The sequence below is a fragment of the Plectropomus leopardus genome, chromosome 21, assembly GCF_026936395.1.
Source record: "Plectropomus leopardus strain MGB_pleo_1.0 chromosome 21, ASM2693639v1, whole genome shotgun sequence".
In the NCBI taxonomy this organism is placed as follows: Eukaryota; Metazoa; Chordata; class Actinopteri; order Perciformes; family Serranidae; genus Plectropomus; species Plectropomus leopardus.
The window spans coordinates 6794421-6808959 of record NC_142196.1 but is presented as its reverse complement, the minus strand read 5'-3'; the positions used below and the strand labels follow the sequence as shown (position 1 = coordinate 6808959).

The following is a 14539-nucleotide window of genomic DNA, read 5'->3' as shown; positions in this document are numbered from 1 at the left end:
ATTTTAACATTCATAAAGCGGCAAATGGGCTCATATTTCATTCTACTTGTATTAAAGGAGTCATAAGATGTAAATGTTGGTAGCTTGCACAATCTTAAAATATGTGATTGGTGTTAAAAGTAAAAAAGGCAACATCATCTTGTTGGCTGCTGCCGGCATCAAACCTCTGACCTTCAGGTTACTCAGCAGGCACACTTAAACTCTAACTGGAAGGATGCTCCAAACTGATTCATACTGGCTGTCAGCAGCCTCGACAGCAGCTGAACGATGCTGCAAGGAGTGTTAAAAAATTCACGGCTGCCCCTGGGCTGTCGACTCACGCGAGGCGTGGAGTTAGAGTTTGATGGCTATGCTCTCTCAGCTCCTCAGGCATGACGCGATTAAAAAAAAGCCCATCATCGGAAATACTGTCTAATAATTTCTCTCTGTTTTTGCCTTGTTTCTCTCTTTTGACCAACTTCTACATGCTGCGAGAGACTGCTACTTAATATTTCATCACTTTCCACAGCAGATTAGCATTTTGCTACTCTCCCTCATACTGTTCCTTTTTTCTCGTCCTCTCGCCCATTTCCCAGCAGTGCTTTCACAAATCTCAATAATCCCTACAAGTATGTTCATAAAAATCAGATAAGGAGGCCAAGGCTCTGCCGGTGACAGTTATTGCAAATAAAGCATGGAGAAAAAGCATGGTTGGTAATTGCCTCCTCTGTCACACACTCTGGATTGGTCTGTGTGTGTGCGTGCTTACAAACTACACACTCTCTTGCCAGGACACACATAAACACACACGATCGCTTATGTGCTGTCATTCATGTAATTCCCTCAATGACAATGTGATGATGTTTTAAACTGTAGCGTGAGTGACATGCCAGAGCTGCAGGCTTCTGTCAAAGACGTATAGCCCTCCACACACACGCACACAGTGGCAGGAGATCCAGCAGTATAGATGAAAATAGAAAGGAGCCAGTTTTTTGTCTACTTGACATTTGCCTGCTGATGTTTAATGTCAGCGCTGAAAATCCCTCCACATCTTTCTTTGTTTAGATGTTTTATTGTATGCCAGGCAGGCGTTTTGCACGCGCCCCCAGAGGAATTAATTTACCCTCCCAGCATGTTTGCGTTGCGTCTTTAATTACCACGGTCGGGGTGTATTTTGACATGCTTTCAGTAGCAATAGCAGTGGCTCTCGATAGCTTTCAATAAATATGTACTCGCTGCAAAGAGAAAAGGTTAAATGGCAATAGAGCAGAGTGGGGTGTTGTCTCTGTGATTTCCCCCCGTCTTTGTCTGCCTCTCCCCTTCTACTCCAAGGATATCAATAGACATTTTCAGACAGATACAGTATGTTGTATCAAAGAAGTAGAGCAGCTTTAACCTTTACCAAACACTGGACTCATCACTAATAAGCCTGCCCTTTCATAGCTCCTTCTTCTCTTTTAAACCTTTACCATCCATGATAACAGTCATTTATAATATCCCTCATAGAGAGATTTTTGTTTCTCTGGTTCCGTTGTATTGTACAAGTTTGGATCTATAGGAAGAACTCTGTGACTTTCAGGCTGGAAGACATTCATCGACAGAGGAGGGGAGAGACGAGCAGAGACACTCAGACAGAGTTGTCTCTGAATGCTCAGCTCAAACCCTGAAGACACAGTAGGAGGTGCTGATCAATGGCTCTGTGAACAAAGTCACTTTATGCTGTGTTATTCCTTCACTTGACAGCTCTGGGAGTTAGACTGAGTGGTTTTTAGGGAGCTGAGGGGAGAGAGTCAGAAAGATTGCTGCCCCCTAAGGGTTTGGAGGTTAATTCATCACTTGTATCATAAGAGGGAGCTGTCACGAGGAGGAGGACAGACTTGTGTGAGGTATACCTTGCTGAACACCTAGAATATTCATGAGTATGTGTAGTGACTCAGTGCTTTATGATCTTTTGATAACTTTAAAAAAAACTCAAAGTGTTTGTGTCTTCACAACTTTGTAATGATTGTTATCAGAGGTGAAAGTCATTGGAGGAAAAAAGTTCATTTGACATAAAGAGACTAAGGGATGGGGTGATAGGGCTGTAAGAAAAAGAGGAATTTAAATAAAATATGATCTTAAAGTAATAATTAGTGTAAATATGGATGGTGTGGAGTTAGGTGGTGGTGTTCTTCAAAGCAATTGTTGTTACATCCTGCCTCAGCTCTCCAATTCATCACTTCGTCTGACCAAGGGCTGAAAAATGAAGCCAACAAAGAAGTGCCAAAAACTACAGCCACATCAAAAAAGACAATCCCCATAGACCCCCATGATAAAATGCCCAACTTCACAACACAAGTAAACATGTTTATAGCTTTGTACAAAAAACAGTTTTGATAGCTATATGTATTATGATTTGCTTATAGTTAGCTCACCTGTTTACATTTTATTAAGCATCTTTATTAAGATCTGGCATGCCTCCTTTGATTGCAGGATGCCTTGATGCAACGTGTAATCACACATGTCATTTGGTTCTGTGTAAATATGCAGGGGCGGTATAAAGGGGTGATTTCATTGCAGCCCTATAGCACCATTTCTGTGTGAAAGTGGCTTGTAAGTCTGACATCAGCCAAAATACTCTTATGTCTCCCTTCACATTGTTCATGACCTCAGAAGAAATAACCCTCCTGGTAACACTGACCACAGCGCAACTTAGCAGAAAAGTTGTATTATGAAACAACCCCAGACACACAAAGAAGCACATACTCAACTGACAGTCCCACATGGAAGCAAGACAGGCGGATTTAAGCACATTTAAGCACACATATACACTACACACTTCCCACGCATAGCCAGTGGATGTTATTTATTGTTGGCATTTATCTCCCAGCGTGCAGCACTGTTTACGCTTACAGCTGTGAGCGACGCTGAGCCTTCAGTCCACATCGCCCAGCTTTGTGAAGTGGAGATTGTTTTTCCAGCTCTGTTTTTTCCCCCATGTAATAACCAAGTCAAATGTCATGCTTCACTGTGCAACATGAAACTGTAACAGTCAAAGAAGAGAAAATCATTTCTGCCCCCTCTTAAAGATGTCCATCCTGCCACCAGTGACAGTACTCGTCAGTAATTCACCTGTTGTGGTGCTATTTAGAGCACACACAGCAGAAACAAAGACAGAGGAACATGATCTGTGAGTCCCAGTGTATTACAAAAACAATGAGTTGTTGGAAATAGTGCAGGCCTGCCAGTAACAAATCATTTTAATTCATTCTAAAGCCCTCACTACAGTGGAAGTGAATTAGCCTGTTGGTAGAGCTGCTGTGTCAGCATGACTGCTGTGCTCGCAACTCCTTGTCGTACACACACACACACACACACTCACACTCAGTCACCCCCTAAACATATTTTGAACTCCACAAATGCTAAACCACTCTATGTAAAGCCTGACACACAATATGGGCTTGATTAGTCACATACGCTTGAGAGCCATAATAACGTTGTCAGTTCTTGCCCTTACATCATCCCATGACCCTAGATGAGCAGTGTTTTTTACTTCCAATAGGACTATGGACCGTAGAGAATAAATGGGCTTGTGAAGCTGCTGTTGTAACACCATAGACCACATAAGAGCAATTAAACAGTACATTAAAATCCCCTCTTTATGATCATATCGCACTTGTCACTGATCCATTAGTAGCTATATCTGCCAAGCAATGAGAATCTTAATTGCACAATTAATTCTGGCCTCTGATTGATGTGACCGCCAAATTTATGGCTCGTGCGAATACTGGGGTACTGCATTCGACAAATGCGTGACAGTATAGCTGACAATTATAGCAGACTAATGGCCTTTTTCATAAGTGCCAACCCATAGTGGCCTGTTTTAAAATCCTCCCTGTCATGTTTTTACCACTGGACTGTGATTGAGTCATTCAGGAGTACTCCATTTGTAGTACAATTTATTTTAGCTGAAATAATCCCATTTATGTATGTCTCAGAAGTGGTTATATACAGTATGGTTGAAATAAAAGCTTCCTTGACAATCCTTGACATGGATCAGATATCCAAGCAAGCTAACCATTGTCTGTCTTGTCTAAGTTAAGGCACTCATTGTCAGTGCTGCATGGTTTCACGCAATTATTCACAGCAGATGATATTTTTCTTAATCATTCCTCTAACAGTGTTACTCAACTGGCTTTTGTTGTGGTGCTCATAGTACAGTTAAGTTTCCACTTGTGAATCCCTTGTATTAAAGTTGGAAGACAAAAACAGACTTATGAAGCTGTATTGATTTCCTTGCTGCTGAGATCCATTTACCGAGTCGGTAGAGGGGGAAATGAATTGATACAAAGCAAACAAAATGCGATCCCCTGTCTTCGGAGGCAACTAAATGATACACAGATCTGTTGAGTTGGAGCCAAGTTCACCCCTCCTTATTCTTTCATTTACTCCTCAGCAGAGAATTTAACTTTGTCACTCCAGTCTAGGACTGTTGGAGCATGGAAACACAGCATTGATGCCGGGGACAAAGGCTCCAATGTGTGATGCTGTCAATAATATCTGGCAATAGATGCATCCTTAAAGTTCCTCTCTAAGACACATTTTGAAGTATAGCTACCAAGTACTAATGCTAATATATTTTTCGATATGGTTTAAAAAAAACAACAACAAGAAAAAACACTGAAAAGGGGCCAATCACAGTGCAGTTTGCTCCAGATGATGTGTGGCATACGTAAGCGGATACAAAGTGTCAGATCATCTTCCGATTGATGGACAAGACCGAAACAAACCTCTGACCTCTACATGGAACCATGGGAAACCAATATGGCGTTTAGCATCGATGCTAATGCACTTTTATCATCAAAATATGGATAGATTATGGACGGAAGACACCCAATATCGGATCTGTCATTATGTATTTATTGAACAAGGTCCCATAAAAACACCCGAATTTCCACGCTGGGCACTGAGGCTTCTTAAAGAGCTACGAGAGACATCCCTCTGAACGGCAAAGCCGGCAGCTTTCACTGGCGAAAAAAGTAAGGCAATCCGACAAACAGTCTCAAAATTATTAAGACTTTTGTAAATGATAAACATTTTAGAGTATTAAGAGTAGACTATATTTAGTAAATATAATAATAATAATAATCAATGTTTAGGATTATTTAATCGATTCTGAATCGTTAAAAATGAGAATCATGATTCTTATGTGAACCGATTTTTCCCCTCACCCCTAGTCAGTATAGTCAAGGTCAGACAGAATGCAAAATAATCTAGGGTCAGTTTCTACTATATTTCTACTAAGTATCTTTAGTAGAAATATAGTGTTTAAAAACATTTTACCTTTTCATCTGTCTTGCTTTCATGTTTTTTTTTACTCCCTCCACAAGCACATAGCAGAATCATTAACCTCTGAATGCTTTAAGAGCGCAGCATTCAGATGATAAACCTTTTGGGTTATTCCACTGAAGTAGTGATAAACAGTACTCTCTTGAGCTATGGGGCATATACAGCCCTGCCAAAAAAATGACATCTATGGTGTTAATATAATTAGATGTCCGTTAGAGTAATGCTTTTTCACCCTAAGTATGATGTAATATGTTGCAACTTTTGCTAATAAAGCGCCAAAGACAGAATCTTTCTTGTCTGTCTCTGAAGGCGTTTTTTTTTTTTTTTTAAATAACAGCAGGTTACTGAGCCAGATATTTTACCTCAGTAAAACTTGGCAAACAACTCGAGGAGATGAGTCACATCTTACTGGTAGAGCTGATAATTTAAGGTGCTCCAACCTTTTTTCAGATATTCACACATCTTCGATAATGAATCCCCAGTCGTACTCTGTGATATACCTTAAAAATAGACCAATATAATTTAGTGTAATCAGCAAATTGCTCTCCCCTAACAAATGCCCAGGAATAGCCTGACCCCTTCCCTGTAAATCTTTTCTAAAAATACAGTTGGAACTCAGGTAATGTCAAATTACAGGAATTGCTCTAAAAGGCCTTTGGAAGAAGTAGTACAGAGCAGTGGTTTTGCAACCTGCAATCACTTAGAGCATCTATGAATTTACAGAGCTCTCCAGAACAGTTTGGCAGCAGCAGATGCATCTTAGAGGTCACTTTCTCTTCCACTTTATGGCTTAAAATGTCTCTGAAATGACAGGGCATGGTGATCTGGTAGGTAAGGGCTCCAATGTGTTACCATGGCACCAAAATTATCTTCCCCATCTCCAAAAAGCGTCTTGTTGTAGGGATACTTTATCTAAATTGTCTGTTGAAAGCTTCATAAAATTCACACTTTGCTGTCACTCTTTGATGTTTAGCAGAGACTCTCCGCACTTCTCTCCTCTCTGTTCTCTCCTTGCTTTTCTTTTGTGTATCATTGACACCTTCTATTTCAACAATGCTCCTTCCTACGTTATTAGTTTGGCTCCTTTAGAAAGGGTCTCTGATCAAAGTGCAGAGTTCAGAAACATGCTCTGTCGTAATTAAAGTTAATGCTGCCAAGCATGGTTGAAGACAATGCCAGGCTGGTTAACGATTTGCGAGCGTGTCTCGTCGGCGCCACCTGTTTTCGTTTAGCACTTTTCAGCAGCTGTTCCCATAATTATGCTTGCTGTCAGTGCAGAGAACGGGAGGGTGCACCGCCGCATTGTGCTATGCCGATAAACAAGATAGTTAAAGGCCACTTATGGCGACACAGTCACTCTCCCAAAGGGGATTCAGCGTCTGTTTCCAGAACGCATAATGGGTGAAGTGTGTATGTGCAGTTGGACATAGCAAAGCACTTTTTATCCACCATTAGCTTGAAATGAGAGGCATCTGCTTCATGATGTGCGTCTTTACTGTGGTTCCACTGAAATAGCCTTTGCAAACATTCCCACTTGCCAAGTACACTTGGAAAGTCACCTTTTATTTTTTCATGCTCTCTTTGATTAGATGTAATCGCTTCCTAAATCGCCCACAGAATCATCTAGTGTCAATCCAATCCTCTGTATGAGCCTTTTTTGGCTGCTCACTGTAAGATCCGCTCATTGTCTTCATTGGTAGCCAATAGTTATAATGCATTTGCAATGATGTAGATAGATCTGGCCTCAGATGCCCTCATAGAAGCAGACTTTGTTCTGCTAATGAGCCAAATGAGTGTTCTCATTAGAAAATTCCCAAAGGGTGACAGTCCCAGTTTGTCAGCGCTGAGTCAAAATCTGCTGGATTGCCCAGTGAAGAACATGTAATGTTAGTTCACAAACACTTGAAACCTGCCAATGCCAGCTGTGTGCTTCATGCCCTTTAGTGCTGTTTAAGAGCATCGCCTCTCAGCCCCTCATTGTACCTGAAAAAGGCTGGATTTGTTTTTCGGCTTAGGGATATTTAATATTCGTCCCCTTTGTCAGAAAATGTTGCGAGAAGAAACACCGCCAAAAGAAATTTGTGTTACAATACTTATCACGCGTGCACCACTTTTGCAATTACACCCATGGCTGATTTCTTTTAGCCCTTTTAAATTCATTTCCAATGACCTTTATGTCGCCAAATTGGGCCAAGTGTGGAAAGAAGTTTCCAGCAGTGTTAATTGTTTTAGGCAGTGATGTGCGGAGAACTCTGAGTTATGTGTGAATAGAAGTAATTGTGATTCATTTGCACTCTGTTTCTCTCTCCCCTCTTCTCTCTTGCATCTCACATGTGCATTTTCTGTTGCTCTAATTTTCTGACACACACTCACACACATCCAACACACCTTTCTTATTAGCACGTGAAGTTAAGCGAGGTAGAAAGAAAACAGAACGGCCTATTAAGAAGGCGGGGCTCTTTTGCTAGACTGATGAGCAACACTTTCCCCTCTCTGCCCTCCTCTGTTCACCTGCTTGTGTCCTGGCTTAAATGCTGCCTCTATCGCCCTCCCCTGCCAGGACAATAGACTGTAATAAATGGGTGCTACCCGGTCACAGTGTTAATTAATAAAGGACTTAATCGTATAATGGACTGTGACTGCACGGCTGTGTCAGAGAGAGCAAAAAGAAAACGACATGGGCTTCTTTTGTGATGAGCTGGCCAAGTGGCCACTCACTTGAGCTATTCGCAGTGATAACAATGATACAGTATTACAAGCACTTCACTGGAAATGGTTCAGTATTAAGTTTGACCTTAATGATTGGTAACTGAACACAGCACTGCAACTTTTATGCACCAGGCAGCGTGCAAATTTGCATCCAGCCATAGTATCTTTAATTCTGATGATTTTCTGTTTTGTATATGATGTCACAATGTCAGATGTTCATATAAAATATGGCTAATGTTTCAAATAATGATTTAAACATATATGAATATAATCCATGTGAGCAAAAACCTCAGGTTTCAGACCATTCTGAATACTGTTTTCAACTATTTTCTCTTCTTTCCAGACAAGTTGATGTCCCCTCGTGACAGAATTCTCTATATGGTCATTTACTCCAGGCACGTTACTACAAGTGTTTACATTACATAGCCTACACTGCTACTTGCTAATGTCAGGGAAACATGTAATCTTGGTTCTCAATAATTTGTCACCAGTTTCAGATCATTTTCCTGCTAGAACATGAGCAATTGTGTGTAGACATTTTTATTGGGAATTATTCATGGTAGAAAGTGCAGCTATACTCTGTTACAGTAATTCCCCAGCTGCAGGTACACTGCTACATGTAGTTACATGCTAATGCCAGGGAAACATGTAATCTTGGTTGCTGATGTTGATAATTTCTCCCTGATTTCAGATCATGTTTCTGCTGGAACACGTCCAGTCGCACAGATTTGGATCAGAAGCTTTTAGTACTTTTTTTTCACACTAGAAAGTGCAGCTATACTCGGTTAAAGACATTTCTACAGCTACAGTGACAGTGCAGATGCTGACAGAAAGTGCAGCTATGGGAGACATGGAAACACTGACGAGTCAGAGCAGACCATGCTTTTTCGGGAGGGGGGCATAAAGAGACAAAACTGAGCATTTCAGACAGAGGGTTTATACAAGTGTCTAAGCACAGACAGCATAAGGAAAATAAAGTGGTTTTTGGACATGAAAACATGTAAACATGTTATAGCAGAAACCCAAAATATAACAATGAACCTGAAAATGAGAATGATAGGCCCCCCTTTAAGACCTTAAAACATGTGATGCAATATCAACTACAATTTCTTGAGACTTCTTTTCAGCCATGGAATGACATATAATAAATGGGTGGTTTGAATGTGATAACAATTTAAAGACTGCAGAGACACTTATTCTGAAAACAAAAAGGATACTTTACAGACAGTTGGCAGCTTTGATACACTAAGAACACCCACAGCTTTAACAGTGCATACATGTTGACAAGTAATGTACATACCTCCATATACATGTGAACAGGAAGACCTAAACAAGCAGATATATCAGCACTCCAGGGAAATCAACTTCCTTGCTTCACGACTGAAATTCTGACGAAATTCCATTGGATAGGATTTTTACTTTCCAATGGACAAATCTGAATATAATTCTGTAGTTTGAGCTGTAAATATGACACAAGATAATGCAATCCCTGAAATAGTTTTTTTTTTTTATTAAATGTGCAAGGCCAAGTGTCTTCACAGTCAGGTCTCGTTTGTTCCTGGTGTTACCAGCTGGTCAGAGTGGAGGTGTTAGAGACATCCAGCCATCATTAGTGAGTGCAGCTTTCTCTGGTGAGAATTTTTCCTCGCTGTAACAGAAACTATTTAGACTTGCCACTCCATATTAGCAGAAAGCTTCCTGCCTGTGACCGTACCGGAAAAAATAATTTGACTTGAGAAAACAAATTGAACCCCTGATGTTGGAGTTAACAATGTGGGATTGTGGCTGATGACACAGACATAGTTTAATTTTTTTTTTTCTGGTGCTTTTTGATTTAAGCATGCAACCGTTTCAGTGTTTTTACATCAGTTCATCTATTGTCAGAACTTTTGTTCTCTCTGTCCCCTGTGCATAAACGGGGCTGAGCTTGGAACAATGAGGTGACTTTCTTTCTTCTCCTGTTCAGAGGTAGTTGAATCCAGCTCTGCCTGAGCTGAATCGGTGCAACGAGGCCTGTCAAGCAGCCTGACAAACTCATTCTTGGCTAGCGGCGCTTGTTCCTGTCTGATGAAAATGTTACACTGCTCTCTCATTCTCTGCCTCGGCCCGCTATTCCCGGAACACAGCTCTGAGTGGGTGGTTATTCTGTCATCATTTTGGAAGAGCGCATGCACACACTCACACATTCATACACACACACAGGGGCTCAAACAAGGTCCATCTAAAGTAATTTTTTCATGCAATGTATTACTATGTTCAACTGCTGGGCTAAAAGCCTCTCCAGGGACATAACTCATAGCCACTATTTATTTATTATATTTTGATAGAACATCTTCATTAAAGATAAAGACTGACCCTGCCAATGATGCAAAAGGCCTTTAATATATGAATGTTCTGTTCAAAGTAGTATGTTTGTGTTGCGTTGCTATGGGCCCGCATCGGAAACCAACTGATCACATTCCACAAGTTGAGTTGAGGTCATTTCAATATTATAGCTGTCAAAACTGTCTTTGCGGACATGATGTCTTTCGAAGCGCGTAACAAGAATGGGGCTTTAATGTTGATGCATTATATTTACACCTACACTGAATAGTTGTTTTTTTCTGTCCCCTATTCGCTTCATTCAGCCATCTGAGGGGAAGCAAAGGGTCATTTCCTGACAAGAGCTGATGATTTCTATAGTAGAACCGGAAGTGTTGAAACACAGCTCACTTAAATGGATTCCAGCGGTTTGAATTTACTGTGGGTCCAGTCACGGACAAAGCCCAGTTGGCAATTTGTACAGACAGGTGTACTGCCATTTTGAAAGCCAGAGAATAAAAGCAGAGAGAAAGAAAAGGGGGCAGATAGAAAGACCGTCTGGAGAATAGGGGTTCAGTCAGAGGGTGTTGAAAAGAGCCTCCACCTGAACGCACCGCTGCATCCTAATAACTCCTCAGCCTCTGAAAAAAAAAAAACACCACCTTATGCTCTATCTTTTCCTTCTTTCCTCCGCTTCGCTCTTTATTCGAGCAGCTGTGAAGGGCACACACCTGGCTGCCATCCATCTGGCTGCGTGTGAACACGCACGCGTGTGTATTGATGTGAGTCTATTTAAAGAGGTCTTGCGGCGGGTTTCTGGGGTTGATTGCTCTCGCCGCCAGTATTGTTCATGTGGATTCGGCTGCCATGGCAATAGCTATGCACGTACAGTATGATCTGGCCAATCACAGTGTTACAGCGCCGCTTTCAAGCTTCCTGTGGAGCGTGCTTTTGATCGGAGGGGCATCAGCTCTTATGTGCTGAATATAAACATGTGTGGGGAAGCAGGAAACACTCTCATTCTCTCAATAACTGCTGCTGAGGTGCCCTTGAGCAATGCACCTAAATCCCATGAATTCAAGTGGAGCACTTGTAGTGGCTTGTACGTCGGAATGGAAGACTTGCTGAAAGACCTTTGGAACCTGGATTGACATCAGTTTTCTTGTGCTGCCTTCAGATGCCTTTTACAAGCATTCAAAATTTTGAAATGTGAGCAAATTGTATGTCTTCTTTCTTTCTTTGTTTTAAAAACATTGGAAAAAGTCACAATCACAGCGAAGGTAATTTCCTACAAATTGCAAAATATTAGTAAAAGGCGACAAGTGAATGACATGAAAATTATATTCAAAAAAAGGGGAGAAAGAGGGAGAGAGAAAATCAAGCTAAACTATCAAGTAACTAGGGAAAATGTTGACAAAAGGATATTTATAATCATTATAATTATACATTTAAAATAAGGTTACTAAAATATATACAGGCTCTTTCACATTTATTTTTATATTTATTATTTATTGAATTTCAGGTAATTTTCTTGGAACTTTTGACCAATTTCTTTTTCCCATGTTTTTGAAAGAAATCAAGGCAACTGGTTTAGGCACGAGAGGTTCTGCCACCACAAATTGATTTTCAGGTTGTTGTTTTTTTGAAACAGGACCATTCATTAGGGAATGCTATTGGAACATACCTGCCATTCTGCATATATGCCATTCTGTCACTGACTGCACAACACACTCGATGTGTAGAGCATACTCTGGGCACAGACAGAGCTTCAAGCACAGTGATAGTTAAGTGTCTGCAAACTGTGTGCCCATTGTGCTGGGCGTAAAAAAATTGGCTTTCACTCACCTCTGTAGCAGGTGCCCCTCTCATCCATCGGTCTGATCAGCTCTGACTGGATCGGTAGATCAATTTTCCACCCCACAACTCCTCAAACTGCAGCTAAGGAAAAAAGGATCTCATCACAGGTTCCGCCTATGCTGAATTCATCGACCCCTCTTTAAAGAGTGACACGGACACAGAATGATAAAAAAGGGACAGACACACACGCAATCAGCCATCAGCTGCCACTGCACATAGATTATAATTCTGTGAAGAAGTGGCTAATTTTCATCTGTCAAACTGTGAGGGAAGAACAGCTGTGGACTGAGACCAAAGCATTTACTCAACTACCGTTTGTTAGCTCAAAAATTGCGTTGAACCACTGAACAGAAATGATTCTAAAACATTCGTAAATCTTTACCAGGTTTTCCGGCAGTTATAATAAAAAAAGAAAGTGCCAGTTTTTTTAATGTCTGTGGTGTTCTCTCTGCACCATCAGTTTTCTCTCACACCTCATTTCCCCCTTCTTTTTTGCTACAGTTGAGAGGTAAAATACACAAATACTGTTCCTTTGGTTATTTTTTTTTAACAGATGCTCTTTGTTAGACACCAGTAAAAATTGTCAGAAAAGAGACTGGAGTGGTTGTTTGATGGACTCTTTTCCAGCTGAATTGATCGTGCTGGGTGCTAGACACTCAACAGTACTCTCTCACACCTCTCAGGCAGCTGAAATGAACCATCGTCTTGTGTACCATGCACGAGGATCTGCAGTACCAGTGTTGCAACAAAACGCTTTATACCATGGTAATTTCCAACAAAAGGCCCACGGATTGCACAGGGAAGGAGGGCCGGGTTCTTAACGTGTCACAAATTATCCTTCAAAGGGGTGTTGTTCAGAGGAAGCCACTGTTGTTTGAGCGCCAAATTGCTACCTGGCGCTCTCAAAGTTCTCCGCTGTCCCCACCACTCCTACACCGAGCTCATGGCGGCGGAAAGGAATTAGCATCGCTCGGCTAGACAGTACGGCCAATTGACGATGACAGCCCTGAGATATGTGACATGCTTGCCATCCATTCGCTTTCTTCTCCTGCCCCCCTCATCTTTCCCCTCTTTATCTTGTCTCCCGCCTGCTTTCCATTTTCTTGTCATTCACGATCCCTGTTCTTTCAATTTTTGTTCCGCTAGTCTCTGTTATCTTTTTCTATTCTCTTTGTTTTTCTGTCTTTTCTAAAAAGTTAAAGTTAGATACTTCACACAGACATTTGAATGCAACAGTGACATAGTTGGGCTCAACAACAGTTTGCCAACTTTGGTTGCAAAGTTGAGTCATCAGCCCTAAAGACTCAGAGCTGTGAGAAGATTTTTATGCCCTGTCTTTAAAAAAAAAGTTTGTGCTAAAGTTTACGAGCACATCAGCAGTGCCACAGAGCTGACAAATATTCACTTTAGATCTTCTTTTTGAAAGCAAACTCAAGTAAGAGAAACTCTCTCTCTTTTACTCTCTCCTTAATATCCGCAGCAGCCAGAGGAAGATGACATGGTGTTAACCCCTGACGGTACACAAGAGTTCATGACCTTTGAGATCCCTCTGAATGACTCGGGCTCAGCAGGCCTGGGGGTCAGCGTCAAGGGCAACCGGTCCAAGGAGAACCACGCCGACTTAGGCATCTTTGTGAAATCCATTATTAATGGAGGTGCTGCTAGCAAGGCAAGTAACTACTCCCAACCACTTCCACTCCAACCATTACCTCGATTGATTTCATTGATTTCATTCATTGTTTTTGCTCTAATGCGATGACCTACAAGTAAGAACAAAGAGGACTTTGACCACCATGCTGCTGGATTCAAAGTCCTTTTCATGGTGATTTTAAACTAGTCACCTGATGTTAAAGGGGGACACCTAAATTAAGAATTCCAATATGTTATTTCAATGGCCTGGAAAATTTTATGTATGTAACATGGGGGTTTCTACCCAGAAGCTGTTTGTCCTATAACTTCCATCACAAATTCGTTCTCTATGTATGTAACATGTATGAATTGTGAAAATGGGTGAAGTTTCCCTTTGATATTGTCTAAAGATGCAGTCTGCGATTCTAATCTAAACACTTTTTGTCAAATTCAGTAAATATTCCCTCACGGTACACATGCTGTCTGTTCTGTGTGAGCTGAAAAAAATAAAGGTAATAAATAACTATTACTCTTTGAACGGGAAGAAAACAAAGTTGCTCAGACCAACACTGTGCTGGCTGTTTTCGCTCTCCCACATCCTCGCCCATGATAAACTGAGCTAATCTGTGATAGTAATAAAATGTAATTAACATGGGACATACTAGCAGAGCTTTTAATGCAGCGCTGATGGGAGGGGCGTATTTGTTTGGATGCTGAGTTCAAATATCAACAATCT

General features: G+C 41.1%; 1 protein-coding gene across 6 annotated transcripts in view; it reads left to right on the top strand.

Annotated features, from left to right (window-relative positions):
• Positions 1 to 14539, top strand: part of LOC121960465 (partitioning defective 3 homolog) — a 383207-nt gene that overhangs the window by 189675 nt on the left and 178993 nt on the right. For 4 of the 6 annotated variants that reach the window (XM_088071635.1, XM_088071633.1, XM_088071631.1 and 1 more), the window contains one exon: positions 13655 to 13843. In XM_088071635.1, coding sequence (XP_087927761.1) covers positions 13655 to 13843 — 189 coding nt within the window. The remainder of the gene's footprint in view (positions 1 to 13654; positions 13844 to 14539) is intronic. The other 2 variants (XM_088071632.1, XM_088071634.1) reach the window with 1 other exon arrangement.